The sequence below is a fragment of the Lipotes vexillifer genome, unplaced genomic scaffold (assembly GCF_000442215.2).
Source record: "Lipotes vexillifer unplaced genomic scaffold, Lipotes_vexillifer_v1.1 scaffold920, whole genome shotgun sequence".
Lineage (NCBI taxonomy): Eukaryota > Metazoa > Chordata > Mammalia > Artiodactyla > Lipotidae > Lipotes > Lipotes vexillifer.
In genome coordinates, this window is record NW_006783413.1 from 1,923,046 (window position 1) to 1,945,854 (window position 22,809).

General features: G+C 50.2%; 1 protein-coding gene across 8 annotated transcripts in view; it reads right to left on the bottom strand.

The window, feature by feature from the left end:
* PAX5 (paired box 5) overlaps positions 1-22,809 on the bottom strand; it is a 188,732-nt gene that overhangs the window by 119,246 nt on the left and 46,677 nt on the right. For all 8 annotated transcript variants that reach the window (XM_007456001.1, XM_007456000.1, XM_007455998.1 and 5 more), the window contains one exon: positions 4,201-4,376. In XM_007456001.1, coding sequence (XP_007456063.1) covers positions 4,201-4,376 — 176 coding nt within the window. The remainder of the gene's footprint in view (positions 1-4,200; positions 4,377-22,809) is intronic.

Here is a 22,809-nt window from a genome sequence, read left to right on the forward strand (position 1 = left end):
TAGGGAAAACAGAATTGCTTTTTCAATAACCATTTTGAAAAGGAAGTGTTTCATTGCCCCAGGGGTGTGTATATATTAACCCCTTCCACCCAGGGACAAGGGTTTACTAAGTTCCCACATAAAAGGGAGAAGCCTGGGACTTCCCTGGTGGTGCAGTGGTTAAGAATCCACCTGCCAATGCAGGGGACACGGGTTCAAGCCCTGGTCTGGGAAGATCCCACATGCCGCAGAGCAACTAAGCCCATGCGCCACAACTACTGAGCCTGCGCTCTAGAGCCTGCGAGCCACAACTACTGAGCCTGCATGTCACAACTACTGAAGCCCATGAGCCTAGAGCCCATGCTCCGCAACAAGAGAAACCACCGCAGTAAGAAGCCCGCACACAGCAACGAAGAGTAGCCCCTCCTCGCCGCAACTCAAAAAAGCCTGAGCACAGCAATGAAGACCCAACGTAGCCAATAAATAAATAAATTTATTTTAAAAAGGGAGAAGCCCGGGTCAGATCTTGGCAGGAAAAGCAGCCAGGTGAGGGTGGGCTCTGAGCTCATGGAAGTGACAGGCGGGACTCCAGCCTGGCCCTGAAGAGGAATGTTCTTCCCTTGGGCAATTAGGGGTGGGTGATTAAGGAGGACTTGACCACCCAAGCTCTATGGCAAGAATCTGAGGGTTCTACAATGGCCAGCGGACTCTGGCTGCAAAAGGCCAGTTCTGAAAACCAGCCAGTCAGAAAACTGGCCCCTAGAATTGTTTGGGGACATGGAGGCCCACGTAACCATCTTGCACAAGATGGACAAAAGACCTTGAGGTCAGATTCTAGCTCTGCATCCTCGACGAGTCCCCTTTGGGCCTGAAAATGGGGTAAACAGTATGGAAAAAAATGTTCCAATCTGTAAAATGGAGCTCACAAATCTTGCTTAACCTGTATAGCAGGCATTTACATGGAGAGTCCGATGAGAGGATGGATGTGAAAGACCTTAGAAAACTGCAGAGGATCACACATAGGTGAGGAGGAGCACTGCCGCTATTGTCAGGCTATTGCTGTGCTGCTGTTGTCACCACCACAATTACTACTGTCCCAGATACGGCAACGGAGGTCCAGAGAAAAAGTGACTTGCCCCGCCGGGCAGAAGCCGGTCTCAAGTCAAACTCCCCCACCTCCAAGGCAGGCACACGATCTTTCTTCCCCACAAACTGCCACTAGACCTTGGAGACCAGATGTTCACAAATGGAAGAGAGGTCAGTATCAGCAGACAGAGCTCTGGGCCCCTTCCTGGCACCGCCGCCACGCACTCTGGGCTCACAAGGCAAGGCCGCCAGTGGGCATGAGGGGCTCAAGGAACCCGTACCCTTGACGCTTCCCTTACCAGCCTGTGGCCCCTTGCTCAGCCGACATTCGTCCAAAGTGACTGGGAGTGGGGAGCAAGGGTATGTCATTCATAGTCCAGTGCCTGCATGTGTGCCCGGCAGCCCCGTGGCCTCACCTCCCATCTCTCCTCATTACATCCCATTACAGGGAGGTGAAGCTGATTAACCAGAAAGCACTGAGTCAGTCATTATCCTATTGGCAGGCCCTACCTCAGAACCCACACGGTCAGACAGGCCCTCGGCGTGTCCGCGTCATTCTGAAGGACACTGCATGGCCAGACTGCTAGAAACAGAGTTTGTGATTCAGGTCTCCTCCCCTGAGGCCCATCTCTACATGGGCCTAATGACCTGTCCCCTAATGTCGCCTCCTCCATGACTTCTCCCTGTGCTCCCAGCAGAGGGAACGTCTCCATTCATCAGGGTCCATAGCACCTTCTCCCTCACGTTGCAGGTTCTGAATCCATGTCACACTGCACCTGTGTGGCTGGAGGCTGAGCGGATGCCTGATTCATCCCGCCCTCCCTGCCCTGGATGCCGGCACTGTGCCAGGCTCACAGCCAGCATGTAAGAAATACGCTGGATAAATGAGCATCTGAGCGTCTGAGCAAGTGAGTAAATGGATACCTGGATGGACTCCTGTCACATACGAAGCCCTATAGTCTGCCCAGGCTTCCAGGGCATTCCACGCTGGTTGAACTCTGATTAGACTCTGAGTTTCCATGAGAATCACATGAAACACAGGGAAACACAATCCCTAACACCTAACGTCTGAATTAAGTAAATAAGGGCTTAATAGAAATGCCAGAGGTTTTGTGCAGAGGTATGGCCCTCGCTTGCTGGGTGACCTCAGACAAACCCTATCCTTTCTCTGGACCTCTAGAAAATGAGGGGGTTGATAGCTTGCTTCTTTAGTCCCTGCTGGCTCTAAAATTCTGTAATATTGTCAAAGGTTTGCAGGTAACTTTTCTCCCAGATTCTGGAGGGAAATGTAGGCCTCATCCAAGGAAGGTTCCGGGTTGAGTTTCTTTTCTTTCTCCTCCTGGGTCAGATGGAATGTGGCTTCGGCCATCTCTCCGAAGGGCTCTGAGTGGGAGAGGCTGCCTGTGATGGAAACAGACTCCCTGAAGCCCAGGAACTAGAGCGTGTGAGATCAGCTCTTACCAGCACATATGACTATGTCATTCCCAGAGGAGGTGTCACTCGACTTGCAGGAGAAAGACTGAAATCCTGAGCACAGTCTACGAGACCAGGCCCAGCTCCCCAAAATCTCCTCCCACCCTCCCCAGCCCATTCCCTGAAGCCCAGTCACACTTTCTTTCCATTCCTCACTCCTGCCACACTCCCCCTGACCTCAGGATCTTTGCACTCGCTATTCCCTCTGCCAGGCATGTTCTCCCCACCACATCCCTTCGGGGCTCAGCGTAAGCCATTGTGGCCTCCAGGCTGGCTCACCATCTGCTTTATGCCTTTAGAGCACCTCAGACATCCCCTCCTCAGCGCCTAGCACACCTGTAATCCGTGACCCTTTGAGTAAATCCTTCTTTATTGAGATTCTTTTAAACGTCTGTAGGCTCCCTGAGGGCAGGTCCAAGCCTGTCTTGTTCACTCATGTACCTAGTGACTGGCTCCGTGCCTTGCACATAATAAACACTCATCAGTGTTTGTTAAGTGAATACATGACTTGCTGGGTGGCCTTAGACAAGTCTCTTTGCTTCTCTGGGCCTCAGTTTCCCCATCTGAAAACAAAGTAGCTAGATGGTCTGTGAGAGCCCTCATAGGAACGGCACAGAGACAGCCAGACTATCGTAGGATGGTGGTCCGAGGCCTTGCTCACTCCTCCCCATCCAAGGTCCCCTCCAGTACCTATTCTCTCCACAGGAGCCTGTGCTGCAGCCTATACTGTTCTGAGTGGCTCTTCGGGAAAACTTCAGAAGCATATCCTCTAATCAGCCTGTAGAGGAAGCTCAGCAGGCCAGTCCTCCCCACCAGGACCAGCCAGCAAGTGCTGGGGGAAGTTACTACTCACAGGCCTCTGTGACGCACCCACGAGGTGGGAGCTCTCGGCAGCCGCCCGTGCCTGTGAGGTGTACAGCCCAAAGCCTGTCACAGACGGGGCACCAGGAAACAGTCTCCCGAATCGAATCTGGTACTGGGGGGACCTTATCCAGGCCCCAGGAGCCTCTCACTGGGCAGAGCCTTTCTGATGTCATCTCTGCAGCCACAGGCAGTGACTGCTTCTCGGCCCAGGTTAGAGCAGGGAGCTGCTCAGCAAGGGATCATCCTGCTTCCTTCCCTCTCTTGCAAATGACCCAGCTGCGAGTTTGTCCAATGAGACACTTCCTTATTTCCAGACTCTTGGATTCAGTTCTAAAAGCATGACAGGACAACGTGACGAGAAGGCTGACAGTAGGGGACACGCCAGTGTCATCATAACCTGGTTTATGGCCAGACGGTGCTTACATATTTCCACCTGCACCCTGACTGACAGGATGATGACCCAAGACCACCTCAAGTGGCCCAGAAGATCATTACACCACCCTGTGCAAAGAGCCCTGGGAAAAGACACCACCCCATAGCAGTGGCAGAGCAGCCAGACACGGCACAACCCCCCGCCGGCCAGAGAGAGGAGGCACCAGGGCAAGCAATTGAAGAAGCCCCAGACACACGCTCCAGACCTCGTGGGATGCTGCCACTGGCCAGGTTTGGCGGAGAACGAGAAGCCCGGCTCTGAGTAGAAGCTGGCACTCTCACCCACTCCCCACTGAATGCCTTCGGGTGGGTCACCCAGGCCTGCATGCGGGTGGCAGGTGTGGAGGCAGCGAGTCGGGGGCATACCTGCTCGGGCTTGATGGGCTCTGCGGTGGTGAAGATGTCCGAGTAGTGCTGCCTCTCAAACACGCGGTCCAGCACCTCCAGCTGCTGCTGCGTGAACAGGTCTCCCCGCATCTGCTTCCGGAGGAAATCTCTGCCCGTCAGTGAGTGACCGTTCGGCACAGGAGACTCCTGAATACCTTTGATGAGCATGAGAGAGGAGGGGTGAGTGCAGGTCACGCAAGCTGCTGGGGAAGACATGTCAGACCCTGGACTGGGAAGAGGGCCTGAGAGACCCACGAGCCCAGCTCCTCCCCTGATGAGAGAGGAAACAGACAGGGGCTCAGACGCGGGGGTCTTTGGCCAAGGTTGCCCTGCTGGTTAGGCCAGAGCCAGCATCCCACGGGCACAGGCCGGGCCCTGCATGAAGCATGCGTCATTGTATCTAATCCTCACAATGAACCCTATGTAGATGGCATTATTTCCCCCATTTTGCAGATAAGAAAATTGAGGCCTAGAGAGATTAATTGATTTGCCTGAGGACTGGAGCTTGGGTTGACTCAGAGGCTTAACCATCAGATGCCACCGCCTCTCCTGCTCTGAAGATCCCCTTGGAGGTATAGTTTTGTTCCAGAGCTGACGCCCTTCCCCAGGACAACTGCCAACACATCATGTGACCAGCCAACAAAACACTGTGTTAAGAAGGCTGTAAGGAAACAGATGCTCTCACACAATTCTGATGGGAGTCTACCTGTCACACACCTGTGATGGACAATTTGATAAAATCTATCAAGATCACAAATGCAAGTTCCCTTTGACAGAGCAGTTGTACCTCTGGGAAATTCTTTTACAGTCAGACTTACACATATGGGAAGTAATATATATGCAAGGTTCTAGTAGCAAAAGACTGGAAACAACCCAAGAGTTTATTTGTAGGAGCTGATTAAATAAGTTATGGTATGCTCACACAGTAGAATTCTGTATGGCAACAAAAAGGAAAGAGGATTCCATCTGTGAATTGATATGGAAAGATCTTCAAGATGCATCGTTAAATGAAAAATAAATAAACAAGATGCAACACAGCATGTATAATATACAACGTTTTAGGCTTCCCTGGTGGTGCAGTGGTTAAGAATCCGCCTGCCAATGCAGGGGACATGGGTTTGAGCCCTGGTGCCGGAAGATCCCACATGCCGCAGAGCAACCAAGCTCATGTGCCACAACTACTGAGCCTGTGCTCTAGAGTCTGTGAGCCACAACTACTGAGCCCGTGTGCTGCAACTACTGAAGCCCGTGCGCCCTAGAGCCCGTGCTCCGCAACAAGAGAAGCCATGGCAATGAGAAGGCCATGCACCGCAACGAAGAGTAGCCCGCACACAGCAATGTAGACCCAACGCAGCCAAAAATAATAAAATAAATTTATCAAAAAAAAATATACAACGTTTTGTGTAAAAAAGGAAGAAAATAAGACTCTACACACATTGTGTGTGTGTGTGTGTGTGTGTGTGTATACACACACACACACACACACACACACATATATGGCTCTGGAAGGCAGCACGAGAAACATTTAGAGTGGTTACCCATTCAGGGAGGTAGGAGCTAAATGGATGGAGGCAAAGGGGAGGGAGACTTTTCAAAGCATGCTTGTTTTCTTTTGTTTCCTTATAGAACTTTAAATGTATTGCCTATTCAACAAAATGTAAATTACTAAGAAAGCACAGGATTAAGTTCTCTATGGGTTCTGTATTGTTAGCTCTTCACTGTGATGATGCCTACATTTCAAAGAAAATACTACGAATCATCAATTAAAAATTAAATGGTTGAAATATCTTTCATGAGCTTTGGGCTTGAACCATTCAAAATGAGAGAAAAGGAGGATGAAAGAGTCCAGTGAGGAAATGGCCTGCAAGGCCATCATTCCCCAGGGCCCTCTGGGACCGAGTTGCTCGTGCAGGGCTGCCCAGAGACACTGCTGGAAGCCAGGCCCGGAGCTGAGGCCTGCCTTTGCCATTGGGAAGCCCCCGTGGGAAACCAGCGTGGGTCCGATCTCTCCCGGGCAGGTGCCCTTACCCAAGGCCTTGCCCAATCCCCCTCCCACCCCCCACCCCACCAGTCCACTGCCACCCCAGGCTTCATCCATCATGTCAAAACCCCACCCATGTGAGGAAAGAAGCTGAACCAAGGAGCTTGAAGCAGTGGGATATTGTGTCCCTGAGACACTGCCCCAGGTTGGTGCTTCCCCAACTGTCCTACCCAGGGCAACTGCAATACAGGCTCTGACATTTGAACAAAGACACCAGCTTTGGGTATTCACATGAGTGCTCGCCTTTCAGAGTCCCCCGTGGCGGCTGACAGCTCAGAGCACCCCAGCATCCTCGACAGGAAGGGCCTTTTAGAAGTGGCTTGGGATGCCCCTGAGAAAATGGATCCCAGATCAATTTTGACCCAAGAGGATACCTAAGCTTGGCTGTAGACTGAATGACCAGACACCCCAATGTGTGGGCCAAGGAGGGAGCAGGTCTCTCTGATTGATGTCCCCCGGTCTAAAGCCTGAGGCCCTCCTCTGGAAGCCTGTGACACTGGCCTTCCACGAGACAGGTCCCTGCTCCTGCCCACAGGACATCATCCTCAGAGATCCCTCTTTTGTCATGGCCTATATCCATGGGGATCATTCCCACAAGGGCACCAAGACTAGCAGGATGTGGAAGCTCACGGCCCAGCCTGTGTCTGCCCAGCAGTGTTCTCCCATTGGCTGGCATCCACCAAGTAGCCCATGCGTGCACAACTACACACACACACACACACACACACACACACACACACACGGGAAGGAGGCTCAGCTCGCTCCTCCTCGGCTATTGCTCTGGCCAATCATCCTGGCCCCAGTCACTCCTGCCAAAGCTTGACCTTGGCCTGGGTCCCCAGTGCTCCCACTGAGTCTCTCCCTGTCAGAGAGACCACGTCCACTTTAGGAGACTTTTCCCTGGTCACCAACTTCACTTATAGTCCCCAGCCCCCATCCTGCCAGCCAGACCCTATTAAAGGCTCCTTCCTACCTGCCAGCTCCTGACGTCTCCTGCCAAGGCTTCTCCCTTCTCCCTTCTGCTGAGCCCCCTTGGGCAGTGCCCACCTCTTCCCTCCCACTCAGGCTGTCCCCTCAGACACTCCACATCTCTTCCCCTGGAGGAGGCCTCTCCCTGGCAGCCAGCCGGTCCTCCCGCTGATGTCCCCTCCCATGGGCTTCACAGGCTGGGCTCTGCGCACAGCTCAGAGCTCTGGAAAGGCAGAGCTGTACCTCCACTGAGGAAGCTCTGAGGAGATGGCTTCGCTGAGGGCTCCTGTGGGCAAGGTCACTGTCCGGTCACCAGGGAGACCCTGGCACAGAGTTAAGGCTCAGGGCACATGCTGACTCAAGTGCATGCACTGGGGGTCCTTGGAGGACCAGCGCTCCCCCAAGACACCGCACATTCTTCAGCACAGGCAGCCGCGCTGGGGCCTGCTCTGAGTCTCCCAGAAGGAAGGCTCACCGCATCCCACTCTGGCCTTCCGACAGTCAGCCACAGCACCATGGGCGGAGCCCAGGAGAGTGTCCAGGCTGTCTTGGTGACCCAGAGACTCGGAATTGAGGACTGTAAGCTGGGAAGAGGCACCTCTCCAGGTATTCGGCCCAATCCTGACCCCTCTGACTGCTCCCGCCTGCCAGCACCTGCACCTGCTTTCTCTCCTTGGGAAGGAGGTGAAGTCTACCTGCCACTTTGCACAGAAAGTCTGTCATTTCCTTAAGAAGGCCTGGGGCACTCCTAAATATACGATCATTTATTCATTCATTTAACAGATATTGATAAAGAGTTTACTCTGCACCAGGTAATATTTTTAAAAAACCAAACACAAGACAGAGGATACACCGATGACCAAGACAGGCCCCACTTTGCAAACTAGAAAGGGCAGCCCACTTTAGTCAAGTGCTCACACAAACAGATATGATTACAAACTGTGATAAGTAGGAAAAGTGCCTAGAAATATATTCAAATGGCCATGTGTAATGACCTCACGGGGAGGAGTCAAGGAAGTCGCCCAAAGCGGAGGCATGCTCGAACTGAGAGCAGAGGACAAGATGTCAGCAGGGCAAAGTGGGGGATGGGATGGAGGGGGTGTGCCAGGCAGAGGAGATGAAAGGGACAGAGGGAGTGGGAGGAAGAGACCCCAGGAGGCTCTGGAGAGGCAGGCGGGGGTCCTGTCAGGCAGCCGCAGAGGCCACGATAGCCACGGAGGTCATCTGAGCCTCGCTGGGGGGAGGGGGGGCCATGGAAGGGGGCTGGGGAGGCAATCGCCCTCCACATTTCTCAGTCCCAGGGCCTGAACTGCTAGTTCCTGTAGATCAGGCTGTGCTTTCTAAGCCCTGCTCCCAAGGTCTGGAAAGACTAGGAACTGGCAAGATGAATTTTACATTTGTGCACATTTAGAGGTGATGCCCGGAGTCCGCCTGTCAGCCACAGGTGATCCACAGAGCCCATATGGAAGGTAAATCACTCCTCATTGGCGTGGGCCCTGTTGCCAGGACAAACACTAATCATGTGCACACATGCCACCTCCTCCAGGGTGTCTTCCTTCATGCCTCAGTCACTGCTCCACCTGACCACTTTCTCCCTCATCTTAGGAGTCAAGCCCCTGGGCCCTTCACTCTCACATAGCACTATTAGCTCCCTTGGGGAGAAACACCACAATTAATTCATCTCTGTCTCCTCCACAGAGAACATCTGTGGAATAAACAAATTAGTAATACCACCTTCACTCCGCAGGTCTGGCCTGTAAATGTCACAGTCCCTCCATGTGACCCATTCATTCATTTGTTTGTTTGTTCTTCTCTCAACCAACCTTAGAGAGCAGGTGCTGGGCTAACGCTGGGCATAGAGTGATGCGCAAAAGCTGGCCCAGCCCTGTCCTCATGGAGTTACATCCAGTGGAAGAGGCAAATGTTAACTGAAAAATAATCAGACCAGTAAAGGTGCAAGTGTCAACCAAGACAAATATTCTGACAAAAAGGCTCATGGTTCTCAAAGGCCAGGGACATGGCTGACCCATCTCTAGGTACCGCAGACAGTGGGTGAGCATGAGTGAAACATTACATGCAAAGAGACAGCTACAAAAGTGAACACCAGAAAATCACACCCTGCACAAGGACAGGTCTGAACCTCCAGGCCTCCAATGGACGCTTCCATAGCGTTTCTCATCCACAAAGGTGCTGCCTCACTTCAATGGAGAATGTGATCTTGGAGACAGGCTCCAGAAGCACTCGGACCCATTGTATTCCAGGGAGAAAAATCTGAACTCACAATGTGAATGGTATGCTTAAATATATGGACAGACATGGGCAAAAGTACAAAGGTATACAGGGGGCATGGTATCTTTAAATCTTTTTTTCTACTCCAAATCAAATAATATGTAATAGACCCAGTGCTGGGCTTAGTCAACCATGGCTCGTAGAATTAACATTCTGGAAGCTAGCTTCAGGGGAGCAAGGGGCAGGAAGCTCCATCTCGGGGAGCAGAGAAATGCTGGCTTTAAATTTCAGGTTAAACCAATGTTATTCACAACCTGGCTTTGAAGCTAAAAGCTTTACACAATCGGGTCTGGTCACGCAAAGAGGGAGGAAGCAAAATAGCCTCAGATTCCCATCTGTCAAGAGAAAGCTGTCTCCTGTGTGTCTTAAAAGATCATAAACCCATTGCGTTTTCTTCAGAGCACAGCAGATTCAGGGGTTTTGCATTTTTCTTGGAGGGTTCTGGTTTGTTTCTTTAAAAATCATCATGTACTTTATGTCTGCAGATGCTCCCTGGGAAGAAAGAAAATAAAAACAAACAGGAATCTCCATAATTCCTTCTGGCATCATGGCCTTTGGGATGCAGCCCCAGCTGGCGGCTCCAGAGCCCAGGAAAGGAGGCTGGAGCTACTGGGTCAGTCTCTGGCCTTTCTCAGAGTCCCATTTCCCTGCAGAGCCCAGCCCAAGCCAGAGCCCTGACACAGCCTCCTTTATCCTCACAGTTGCTCCTCAGCATGGCAGGGCAGTGGCAGGGCCCAGTGGGAAAAGGGTTGGGAGCCAGCAGACCTGGGTTCTAGCCCCAGCTCTGCCCTTACTTGCTGTGTGAGTCCAGACAGATTCCTCTCCCTCTCTGGGCCTCACATGCCCCATCAATAAACTAAGGAGGCTGAGTCAGTTTTTTCTAACCATTTTCTCTTCCAAAAGCCACCAAGATTTTGTCTACTAAATAGTATTAAATGAGCATTAACCTATTTTTCCATTTTGGTTGTTTGTGCAGTCTTTGTAGGGGACACCCCCCAATATTCATTCTACCCCTAAATGATGGCCAAACCTACCCAGGAGATCCCATTCTCTTTGCTAATACTTACTTTAAGAATGGACATGTGAGGAGAGGGTGTCCTTGGAGGGGGCTTCTAGGAGAAAGTCAGAGACAGGAGAAATCTTTTTTTCTTCACTGGGCTGCATTCACCCTTAATCTTTTTGAAATTGTGAAAATAACTCCCGTGCCCCACCCTTACCCCAGGCTCTGAGGTCTTCTCCCAGTCTGGCTGGCAGTGTTCCAAGGAGGCTGACTTCCAGACAGTTTGCTGCTTCTGGACTCTGGCACCCACCATGCTCACAGCCCTGCCTCCCCCAGTGAAGACAGGGACAGAGCCAGGTCTTGGTGGGTCATCTGCCACAGGAGTCTAGAGCCAGGGAGGTTGGGAACATTGAACTGGTGTGACCTGGGGCATTTCCAGCAAGGGTCAGGTGAGTCCAGGGAGCTTGGGGTTGGTCTTCTCAGACGGCTGCCACGGCTAATTCTTAAAGCAATCCATAAAGCGGAGACCAACCAAATTGAGACCATGCTAACTTGCAGCTTTAAGAAATTGTTTCTGATGCAATGGAAGCTTGCTGAGGGCAGTAGTGGCTCCAGAATTTTCTCCATAGGAGGTGATAGGCATGACTATGGGTTACAAAAGCGGGGCAGGGGGGCAGTGAGGGTAGACAGGGTACTTGTTCTGGGGCTACATCAGCAAAATGCCCTGCATACCACTGAAAGTGAGAGAGCATGATCTGTCCCTAGCTAAGAATATAGGGGTAGTGACAGAGATGATGGGGAACACAGGCTCTCCAAGCCCCACAGTCTCCCACTGGATAGAACACTGCTCCGTGCCAGGGCTGAGCCAAGTTATTTTCACATCCTTAAATTTCATTGATCCTCAGAACATCTGGGTGAGATGTGTATTCTTACCCCATTTTACAGATGAGAAAACTGAGGCTCAGAGAGGATGAGTAACTGAGATCACTCAGGTGGGACTTGGACCTCAGTCTCTTGTCTGCAGATCCAGTGCTCTCTCCACTTCCCTTTACTCCTCAGGTCAGCTACTAAGACTAAAGCCCTCTGTTTCCTCACCTGTACACTGGGAACAGTGGTAAGCAGGACCATCTCCAGGGCTTTTATAAGGACTAAATGAGGTAATTCCTGTGACACACTTAGCACAAAGTTAGTGTCCAAACACCGTAAGCTATTGTCATCATCATTTACATCAGGAAAACCCTTCCAAGGCTGTCCCATGACAAAGCCCAAGCCTCCCAGGCCTCCATGACCTGCCCCTCCAGTCAAGGTCACCCCTCTAGCCACCCCCCAACACCATCCCAGTAAGCTACTCCTCATTCCCTAAGTGTCCCTGATGCCACTCCCTGACACCACTGTTCTTTCCATTCCCTCTGCTGACTCATCTTTTACCCCTGCCCATCAAAGTCTCAGCCTCTCTGAAGCACAAGGCTCAATTAATCACCCTATCTTCTAGGTCTCCTCAGCAAGTTGCATGGGCCACCACTATTATCCTGGATTTCACTCCTCACAACCCACCCTGTGAGGTCCATCCCCTTAGAATCCCCATTTTATTGCTGAGGAAAGTGGGAGAGATAATAAGTAACTTGTTCAAGGTCACATGGTAGAGCACTTGCACACCTTTTAACACGTCTTAAAAGTCAAGCTGAGCACCGTGATGGATGTGATACAGCATACTAGGGAGGTTCAAATCCTCACTCTGTCTCTTACAAGCCTATGATATTTGAGAAACTTTTAACCTCTAATCCTCAGTTTTCTCATCCATAAAATAGAACAATACATAATGATACATGGGATCAATGAAAGAATTGAATGAGGATATATGTAAAATGCTTAGCATAGTACCTGGCACATAGTTAGTACTCAATAAACCTGAGCTGTTTCTAGGATTATCCCAGTCATACCTCGTTTTATTGAGCTTTGCAGATAATTGCATTTTTTACAAATTGAAGGTTTGTGGCAACCCTGCATCAGCAAGTCTATTGGTGCCATTTTCCAACAGCATTTGTTCATTTCGTGTCTCTGTGTCACATTTTGGTCATTCTCATGATAGTTCAAACCCTCTACCAGCAAAAAGATTATGACTCACTGAAGGCTTAGATGACGGTGAGCATTTTTAGCAATAAAGTATTTTTTAATTAAGGTACATACATCATTTTTAGAAATAATGCTATTGCAGAATTAATAGACTACAGTATAGGGTAAACATAACTTTTATATGCACTGGGAAGCCAAAAAATGTGCATGACTCCATTTATTGCGATAGTTGATTTACTGGGGTGGTGTGGAACCAAATCCAAAATTTCTCCAAGGCATGCCTGTATTTCCTCCCTTCCCTGCTAAGAGTATAAGCTCTCTGAGGACAAAGCCCATGTCTGGCTCACCTCAGGCAAGGGAGATGCTAATCAATGTTTGTAGACTGAATGAGTGACCTGGGAAGACTTGAGGGGTTGCAGGTCCAAATGGCTCAGGGGAACTCAGTAATAGGATAGTGTCTGGCATCATCAGAGAACTCCGGAGAAAACCTTTGGAAGTGACCTCCATTATATCAGTGATCCCGGAGGAGAAAGAGTGAAGCAACTAAGAGTTTATGTTCTACGTTCTAAGAAAGAGCTGAGGCAATTCACAAAATTTTAAACAAGAGGATGATAAACTACCAAAATTCAATTGAGCACTAAGCTTCCTGGTGTCACACACCAAAAGGAAAACACAGCAAGTCTCAGAGTGCTCAGAGTCCAACAACAACAACAAAATGCCATTAATTCTTCTACACAAAATAATTCACAGAGCTTCTCTTCTCTGCATGGTGTTTTGAATGATTAGGGTAACTCAGAGATGACTAACAACACAGAGGTGGGTCCTGCAGGAGGAAACATCAGAGCCAGACCTCAGATAAGGGGAAGGGACAAGGTGCTGGGATAAGGGGATAGGATTCCAGGCCCAGACAACTAACTTCAGTCAGCAACATTTCTAGAGCATCTATGTGAGCCAGGCCCTGTGCTGGGGATCAGGGTGGCAGGGCTGGAAAGGTCCCACGGCAGCCCAGAACCAAACTCGATGTTCCAGGTGATTTTATAAATGCCATCCTAAACCGGGGCAGCACGCTGAGAAAAATCAGAACGGCATGGAGGAAAATTCCATTGGAACGACCATTATTCAGCCATTAGTTTCACTCAATCTTTCTTCTCGGGAAGGAAAACGCAGAATTGTAAAATTGCCAAATACGTTCAGGTTCGACCAGAGTGAATCTGATTGTGCCGTGTGTTACCCAATGAGTCATAGGCTGTCAGTGAGGGAAAGACCCCAAAGGACTGATGATTCTACACTCAGAAACGGCAAAGGGATTTGTTTGGGGCCAGAAGGCAGGTCCAAGGTGAGCTGAGCCTAGGAACACATGAGGCCCCTGATTCCTGTTCCAAGCCTCATGGATCCATTCATTCCTGAGCAGCATGCACCAAACTCCTGCTGAGTGTTTGGCCCTGTACTTGGCACCTGAGCTAGAGAGGTAAGTTCTAACCCCTGTCTTCAAGTGGGGGACACAGACAAGTGAAAAGTTCCAACGCAGTATGGTAAGCTGCCCCGAGAGCCAAAGGCAGAAGCAAACCTGAGTAGCAGAGGCAGCCGTGGGAACAAAACGGTAGTAGCCACTACTTATACAGAGCTTACTCTGTGCCAGGCACTATTTTAAGCAACTTATCTGTTTAATCCTCACAACAATCCAGTGATGTCGAGTCTGTTATTGCCCCCTCCCATTTTACAGATGAGGAAACTGAGGCACAGGGAAGCACAGGGAGCACAGGGAGCACCTTGCCCAAGGTCACACAGCTAAGAGATGGACAAGCTGGGATCCAAACCAAAGCAGCCTGGCTCCAGAGACTGCTCCCACCCCTACACTAAACCACTCCACTTAATCCAGACTGGGAGCAGGGGTGATCCAGAAAAGCCCCCTGGAAAAGATGAAGCCCAGGTCTTAGGGATGAGTAGGAAGGAGTTAGCCAAAGAAAGGGGCAGGCAAAAAGTACATTCCAACCAGAGGGCACAGCACATGCAAAGGTCTGGAGGCACAAAAAAGCCTGATGCACCAGGGAATGGCTATAAGTCAGTAGGTTTAGAGGGCAGAAACTGGGGGAAGGGGAGGGAGTAAAGTGTACAAGGCTCTTTTCTCCCCATTTAGCGGCCTGGTACTATTATCTATTATCCAGAGCCTAATATATACTCTGATGTACAAACAGTACAAATACAGTATTGAAGCTCCCATGGTGTTGGTATGAAGAGACAGGATTTCTTTGTGCTTAAATGAATCAAGATGACCTCAAAGAACAGGCAGGAAGGAAGTAATACCTTATGCATTTCCACAGGACAAGTCTGTTCTCTCTAATCCATACTGTCCAAGTCCATTACCTCGTACAGTAGTACCTAATCACTCCACCTTACAGAGAGATATGCACACTAATTAGGAAGGATGTTAACCACCATAGTGAAAATATTCCAAAGCAAATGAAATATTACTAAGAGCAAAAGGGTGATTTGTTTCTGTGAATTGTGCTTTGAAATGAGATCAAAGAATGCTAAAGGCTTAGTTTTAATTATACCTAGAAGGACTTCTCAGGCATGCATCCCCTTTTCGGCTTTCATGCACACAGCAGTCTCTCCCCATCCCCCACTGTGCAGAAATAAATAAATAAAAGGGTTTAAAATCATATTTACTCTGATCTCTTTGCATTACCCCCATTTGAGTTTTTAAATTACTGTCTTTATTTTTTTCTGAGGACAATATAACTACAAAGAAGGTTCATATTTTGAAGTGTATCTATCTGATCATTGCACAAATGTTTTCGGGAGAAATCACTATATTTCTCCAAGATGGGTATGGGTTTTGTCATAGATCAAAGTGAGAGGGAGGAAAAAAAGATAAATCATCAGAGATCCAAAAATACTTTTCATTTGGAGAAGATATCAGGCCATTTTGATGGGGCTGATGGAGTCCCTGTTCTGTCTCCATTACCCAAGGCAGGCAGCCCCAGCCAGGAGCCAACTACCAAGATTATATTCCCCATAAGATGGTCCCCAATATATATATATATATATATATATATATATATGATCTTCAACCTCTATTGATTGACCAATTTCACAAGCAAAGACTGGTGAAATGAAGCTGAAATGAACATCATGCTTTAAGTCATTGAACCTATCAGGCCTGAGTTAATCTCACTGTCCACTGTCTCTGATAGAATTCAATTGATCAATCATGTTTCGGTGATAGTACCATTTCACTGGCTTATTGCTTCCTCATTTCAGAGCTTGACCTGTTAGATATACTCAGACTGGCTTGACTCCTCTTGGATACACAGAGATCAGCCTCTGTCTGCCAACATCTCCTGTCCCAGCTGAAAAGAACTCAAGAGGCTTTTGTGTAAATCTGTGGTGTGTTTTTCCACCAGACATACACACATGAGTGGTGGATTTATGATGGCATGGAATTGAAAAAGCACAAATTATAAGAGAGGCTCTTTATTCTGCATGGAAGCACCACCATTCCCTTTTATATAGCTAAATTGATGTGCTTGGGCTCTGTACTCAGCGGTGGCATGTTCTTATATTGGCAGCTGTACACGCCCAGAGTAAGGCACACGTGGAAATGGTAACAACAATGACAATAACACTCCTCAAGTATACATTCATGCTGACCTTTCACATTCATCAGCTTCTCTGATTCTCACCATAACCTCAGGAGACGGGCAAGAGATTATCATTCCCATTTACAGACAAGAAAATGGGCTCAGAGAAGGGGAAGCGGCTTGTCCAAGGTCACATAGCAGAGCTATCAGGCCAGTTGAGCCTGAGAGCCCTGGTATCTCAGCTCCTGGGTGCCTCTTACCCTTCTGAGGCCGACCTCCAGGCAATTTCAGAACTGTGGAGTCATTTTGGGTATACCACTCTGTCCCTGACTACCTGGACAAAGGAAGCGTCCTCAAAATTCGGTTCAGAGAATTTTAGAGCTTACGATGGATTCTAAGATCAGCTGCAGCATCTTCTATAGCTTAGAGACTGAGACCCAGAGGGCAGTAAACCGTTTTCCAAAGTCACCAAGACACTCAGCATCCCAGTCAGGACTCAAACCTGGATCCCAGGCCCTCAGCCCAGGATTCTTCATGCTTTCTCTCAACACCTCCCTTGATTCACGCCAAGCCAATGAACTCCTATCAACAGAGAACCTCATTCTCCACTCTCAACGTGGCCCAATGTGCTGCTTTGGTTCCTTCATGGCAGTTAGTTTAATTTTCCTAACTGCAAGCTAAGATGTTGTGCTTTGGGAAATCAGGGCACAGGGGCTCCACCCGGCTGTCTGCCTGGGGGAGGAGGCTCTTGGAACCACAAAGCTGAGCCCAGCATGCAGGTCTCTGGAGGAGGCCAGGGCAATGACAGTTTGCAAATAAGCCTTGCATCTGCTTAGAGCTGGCAGAGTCTGCAAACACACTAATGGACTTTCCTCTGCCCACAGGGAGCTGGGGAGAAGCAATAAATAAAGTAGGCGCCTCTGGGGGGAGCCATTGCTGAGGCCAGATATGGGGCTGAGATGAAGGGCTTGTTGAGGGTGGGGGAAGGGCTTCTGGGACTCACACTGCAACACGCTGCCCCCCCTCCCCATACACCCTCCAGTAGTCCCAGACGCTACCTCCCAGATCCTTCAGTCTGCATTCCAAATAGTCGGGCCCTTGTCAATACACTTACAATTCCATCCACACACAGAACGGTTGTGGGGTAGAGGGGCTCATATGGCTGCTGTGGCCACAGAGTAGAGACCCTCTTGGAGGGGGATAAGAAAAGGCCCAGAGGCCAGATGGAGGCCCTCACCCAGGAAAGAGCGCACGGCACGAATGGCTACCCAGGTTCAGGGGCAGGTCCAGGAGATGATGAAGAGGGGAAGTCTGCCAGAGTTAAGAGACTCACTGGTGGTGGAGGACAGAACGCACCTCTGAACTTCCCTGTTAGATGTTCTGGGCTGCCACCCACTGATGCCCCATCTCACTGAGAGCAAAATCCACAGTGGGTCATGGCTTACAAGACCCTACTGTATCTGGGTCCCCTGGTCTGCAGCCCCACCTTCCTGACCTCCCCTCCTCCCACCCTCCTCCCACTTACTCTGCGCTGGCCACATCGGCCTCCTTGCTGTCCCTCAATCGTGCCAAACGCACCCCTGCTTCACTCAGACCTTGCCATGTGCTGTTCCCTCTCTCTGGAACATTCCTCCCCCAGTATCTGTTTGGCTCTCTCCTCCTTCCCCCAGAGTCTCTGCTCAAATGGCATCTCATCATTGTGACCACCCTCCACAAACCAGCATGTACCCTACCCCCGGCCCTGCTTCATTCTCTATCTCCTTACCCAGCTTTGTTGTCCTCCAGAGCACTTAACAACATGCTGTTTATTTTCCTTATTTATTTATTCTCCCTCATTAGAATATCATTCATGAGGGCAGAGGTTTTGTCTGTCTCGTTCATTGCTGTGTCCCCAGCACCAAGAATAATGTCCAGCATATAGTACGCACAAAATAAACACTTGTGGAATAAACAGGTAAAAGTGGATATTTCATTGAAAGTGAAAAAAAGCAAAAACAAAAACAGGTACAAAGGAGACAGCCACAGCCACTCCTTGGCCTCCTCCTATTGTGAAGGAGTGCTCACTCCCTCCCTGGGGGCATCTGATGAAGCACCTTTCCATGCTTGGCCTACGGCTTGGGAGACAGAACTCCCTCAGGGAAAACGAAGGGGGTCGCCAGGCCTTGACCATCACTGAGGCCGCAGTGCCCAGCTCTCAGTCAGGAGCCAGCGAATGGATGAATGACTCCCCAAGGGGGAGGTCCGGCCTTGGAAGAGTTTAAATGACAAAGATGGTAGTGTACCAGGTGCCAGCTCTGGCTCTGCCACTTGCCAGCTGTGTGACCTTACACAGCACATCTCATCTCATCTGTGCAATGGGGTCAATAAATCCTGCCAAGCCTGCAGCACTGGGTCAGAGCAAGCAAGCCAGAGGGACCGCAAATTGAGACAGTATCATCTGCACGGCAAACATCTTGGGTCAGCCGATGAGGACAGGGAGTGAGAACAGGAAAAGGGAAGCCATTTGCCTAATTAAAAGGACAAGGTGGGGCTTCCCTGGCCGCGCAGTGGCTGAGAGTCCGCCTGCCGATGCAGGGGACACGGGTTCGTGCTCCGGTCCGGGAGGATCTCACATGCCGCAGAGCAGCTGGTCCCGTGAGCCACAGCCACTGAGCCTGCGCGTCCGGAGCCTGTGCTCCGCAACGGGAGAGGCCACAACAGTGAGAGGCCCGCGTACCGCAAAAAAAAAAAAGGACAAGGTGTGTTCAGAGAGGAGCACCTGGCTAAGCTGCATCCCTTGGTTCAAGCATTCATTCGTCTTTTGCTGGTGCTCCAACCCCAAGCATAGCCCTGTAAGGGGAGCCCATTTCCTAGCAAGGGCAAGAAGCCTAGAGATGGAGTTAGGGTTCAAGCATCGGAAAGTACCCTACGAGAGCACCGAAGAGCAGACAGTGGGTGCCAAGAGACAGAGTCTGTCTGGTGTTAGGGGTCAGGGAGAGGGTCAGGAAAGGCTTTCTGGAGGAAAGAGTTGGCATTTGAGCCAGGATTTGGACTTGGAGGCATGAGAAAGGAGGCAGAGGGTATCCCAGACAGAGATAAGATGTAGGTGGGGCTCTCACCAACTGTGGTTCCCTGGGAGCTTGATACCCATGCAGGAGACCCAGGTGCACATCAGGCCATGCTTCTCTGTCTTCCCAGCACAGGGTCCTCCACACAAAATGCACAATATATGCAGATTTTGCTTTTTCAGAGAGTCATAGAACTTCCCAAAGGAAGAGACCCCAAAGAGAAACTCATTTGTTGCAGTGGCTCTCAACAAGGGTGATCAAATCAGAGGAGATTTAGGAAATCTGTGACTTACTGTTATTTGGGGAGGAGTTATGGCATTTAGTGGGCAAAGCCAGGGTGCTCCCCAGTCCAGGCCAGTGAAGGATCGCCCTGCATCCCACACATCTTTGGAATGATTCATCATACATTCAAGTTGGTGAAAACTCTCTTTATAAATATTTGAGCCATGAACCTAACACTATTTTAGTTACATACACAAACTTGGTGTTTTAATTTACACTGAATTTTCCAGGAATACAACCATCGCATAAATTGAGGGAAGATGATGCTTCGCTTTGGTTGCAATTTTATCAAGACATGTTCACAATTTCAGAAAATCAGTTTGCTGATGGCAACACCACCATAGGTATTTGTATTGCCAGAAAACACAGCTGTCCACATTTGTAGCTACCACATTCATGGTGATTCTACGCATAAGTGCAAGCAACTGACTACTTTATTATGTCTTCTGGTGTAATCAGGCCTGAGCATTTACATAATGACATACATCATTTAATTATGATCTTATTTTTCTTTCCCCTTTTTGTTACAATTGGGGCATTATATTGATTTTTAAATTATGTGTATAGGTAGGTTATATTTTCTCTAAATTTCATTTTAGGATAGCAAAGGAAGCACTACAAAATACTTGTTTTAAAGAGGGGAGGATTTAACAATGTTTAATTTGACAGGATTTAAACTCACTGTATACGATTTCTAAGGCCCCTTCAGCTCTGCCAATTAGGACTATCTCATATTGAGACTATCACCCTAATCTGTCATTCTGAAAAAGGGTATCTTTGGGGAGAGAAAGAGTTCTCCGGACCCCTTCTGAGGAACAGGAAGACAGGTGCCAAAATTAGCTACAAAATAAATGTACTTCCTCAGGCATGAATAGTAAGAGCTTGTTCCTAAAAGACAACACTGGATTCCCCCTCTTCTTTTTAACAACCCAATTCCAGATACAATAATCCAGCTAGGACAGAGCCAAGAAGGGACCCAGGTTCCACAATAGCTTCCCCCTCCTGCTGGGTCTTCTCTCAGCCATCTGCATCAAGGAAAAGAGCAAAAAGCCAGAGGAAGAAAAGACACCTTGACAAATCAGTGCTCCTGCTGCCCTGCAAACATGCAGAATGAGCTTTGGAGCTCAGAGAGCAAGGGAGGCGGGACTAAGACCGGGTGAGGTGTAAGCGCAGGGGAGGGATTGCAGGGGTGGGGGGGTTACGTGCTACCTCTGCCATTAACAGAGTGATTAAGTGCACAGGCTCTGAAACCAGTCTGCTTGGGTTTGAATCCCAGCCCTGCAACTTACTAGCTGCATGACCCTAGACTGATAATTTAACCTCTCATCTTTTCCATCTGCCAAAGGGAAACAGTAATAGTACCTACATTTCTTAAGGCTGGCGTTGTACACGGTGCCTGTCACACAGTGAGTGTTTCAGTCTCAACGTCAGCTGCACTGGTCACATTGCAAGACTGGGCTGGGAGCAGAGACCTGGGTCCTGCCTCCATCTCCCCTGTGGACGACTCACACTCGACTGGTCCTCAGAGACCATCAATTCCAATTCCCCCATCTTGCAGACAAGGACACTGAGGCCCAGAGAGGGGAAAAAAATGGACAGAGCTCACACAGCAAACTAGCGTTAGATTCCCAATCTAGACTCCTTCCACAACATCGTGCTGCTTCTTAAACACACTAAGCATCAGTTTGTACATTTCTGAATAAGAGCCGTTGTCACAGGGTGGCACCAAGGATCACTGAATGCAATGACAGGGGAAAAGTCCTCAGAGACCCCTTATTAAACCTGTGCCAACTCAAGGAATTCAGGCCGTTACTCAGCACACAGTAGGTGCCTGACACATATTTATCACATGCATTGCCCTATCTTCTCTCACTGGTCAGTAAGTTCCCCAAAGTCAAGGGCCTTTCATAGCAGAGTATCTGACACATGGCTACTTCTCAGTAAATATTGGTTGAGTGAATGAATGAATGATAGTGTGCCCGAAAACAGAACTAGAAAGGGGGGTGGGGGGGAAAGGAATGCTTTGGTTCTCTAACTAGAGGGAAAGCAAGAGATTGAAAAGAAGAAAAAAATGCATCCCCTTATCCACCCCTTCCACACCTGTGCTCTGTGCCAGTCCCCAAGCTGGGCGCCAAGGGAGCAACTGGGAGGAATCAGAGGTGGCCCCTGCCCTTGGAAGTTACCAACCGATGGGGGAGGCAGAATAAGGCTGCAGGGACTCAGAGGTGGCCATGTGGCTGGCAGCCTTCTCTGTGGGGACAAGGAGGGCTTCCTGTGGGAGGTGCCACACCACAAAGAATGGGGATACAGACAGGGGACAGAGATGGAAGGAAGGCCCTCTCTCCAGAGCAGAGGGCTGAGAGACAGCATCACCACATGTGGTAAGCTGATATGCAGCCCTGAATTTGTCAAGCCATGCCCCAGGGGGCAGGGATGCCTTTGTGTCTTTTACTACTTTTCCACTGGAGCAAAAGACAAAACACTGATGTCAGGGCATCACTCAGCAAGACCAGAAGAACCCTTACACTCGGAAGCAGAGGGAAGAAGAGGCCGCACGAACACCAGGAGGATGGGCCAGTCCAACAAGAGAGCAAGGAATTTATGAACCCCCAGCCCAATTCTGCACTGCGGACCAAGGCGCGCGAGAGTGGTGTGCATCATCCACCCCAGCACCTCCGTCCAAGGAGGCCCAGCAATCCGGCCTCTCCTCCGCCGGCTCCGGGGCGCACAGTGTCCCTCGGGCTCCTGACATTCGGTGGGCCGGTCCCCCGCCGCCGGCACCCCTCGCCTCGGCGCGCTTCATCTGCTCTGCTGCCCAGCTCCCGGCTGCCGCCGCGCCCGCGCTCCCCGGGGCCCGGAAAGCTGGCATCCGTTGTTACCCTAACAAACTCAATTGTTCTCAGCAGGGCCCCGGCAAATAAAGTCATTCATTACGGGCCTATCCCGGCCGCCGTGGGCTGCGCGGCAGTCAGCGGGCCGCCTGCCACCCCCTCGCGGGCCAAGACACGCGCCAACGCCGGTACCTGCCGGGGCCGGGCCCGCGGCACCACGGCCGCCACGCTGTGCCCGCGGCCCCGCCGCGGCCGTGCCGGCGGGGGGAGCGCCGGCCGCCGATTAGTTTTATCTCGGCACGTCAATTGACTTATACTGATTGGCTTCCTGCCGCCAAATGTCAATTAAATTGCAAATGCTTGGCGGAGGCAGGGCAGGCGGGCCGCCTCCTTGCCGAGGGCGCCGCGCTCTCCCTTTTTTTTTGCGCCACGTTCTGACGCGGTTGGATTTCTTTCTCCTGCCACCCCGCGC